Source organism: Tupaia chinensis, unplaced genomic scaffold (genome assembly GCF_000334495.1).
Source record: "Tupaia chinensis unplaced genomic scaffold, TupChi_1.0 Scaffold000086_1, whole genome shotgun sequence".
Lineage (NCBI taxonomy): Eukaryota > Metazoa > Chordata > Mammalia > Scandentia > Tupaiidae > Tupaia > Tupaia belangeri.
This window is the reverse complement of record NW_006159548.1, coordinates 248,695-248,992: the sequence shown is the minus strand read 5'-3', so window position 1 is coordinate 248,992 and position 298 is coordinate 248,695. Positions and strand designations below refer to the sequence as shown.

Genomic DNA, 298 nt, shown 5'->3' with positions numbered 1-298 from the left:
CGTGTGGTCTGCAACAAACTAAGCGGCATCAAGCTCAGCTACAGCAAGCTCAGCTGGATAAGGTTTGACTGGGACAGGTTCAGCTAAAAAAGGTTCGGCAGCCACAGGGATAAGGGGTCCGCACAGGTTTGGCTCCAACAACTTTGTATGCAGGTGGCTGGACTGCCGCAAGCTCAGCTGCAGCAAGCTCAGTTGGAGTAAAGTAAGCTGGGTAAGGTATGACTGCCTCAGACTTCAACGCAGCAGGAGAAGCTGCAACAGGTGAAGCTGCAGCAGGTACAACAGGGACAATAGGCTC

General features: G+C 53.0%; 1 protein-coding gene across 1 annotated transcript in view; it reads right to left on the bottom strand.

Annotated features, from left to right (window-relative positions):
* Nucleotides 1-79: 79 nt before the first annotated feature.
* Nucleotides 80-298, bottom strand: part of PRR27 (proline rich 27) — a 14,609-nt gene continuing 14,390 nt past the window's right edge. The window contains exon 7 of the mRNA XM_006142969.1: nucleotides 80-295. Coding sequence (XP_006143031.1) covers nucleotides 80-295 — 216 coding nt within the window. The remainder of the gene's footprint in view (nucleotides 296-298) is intronic.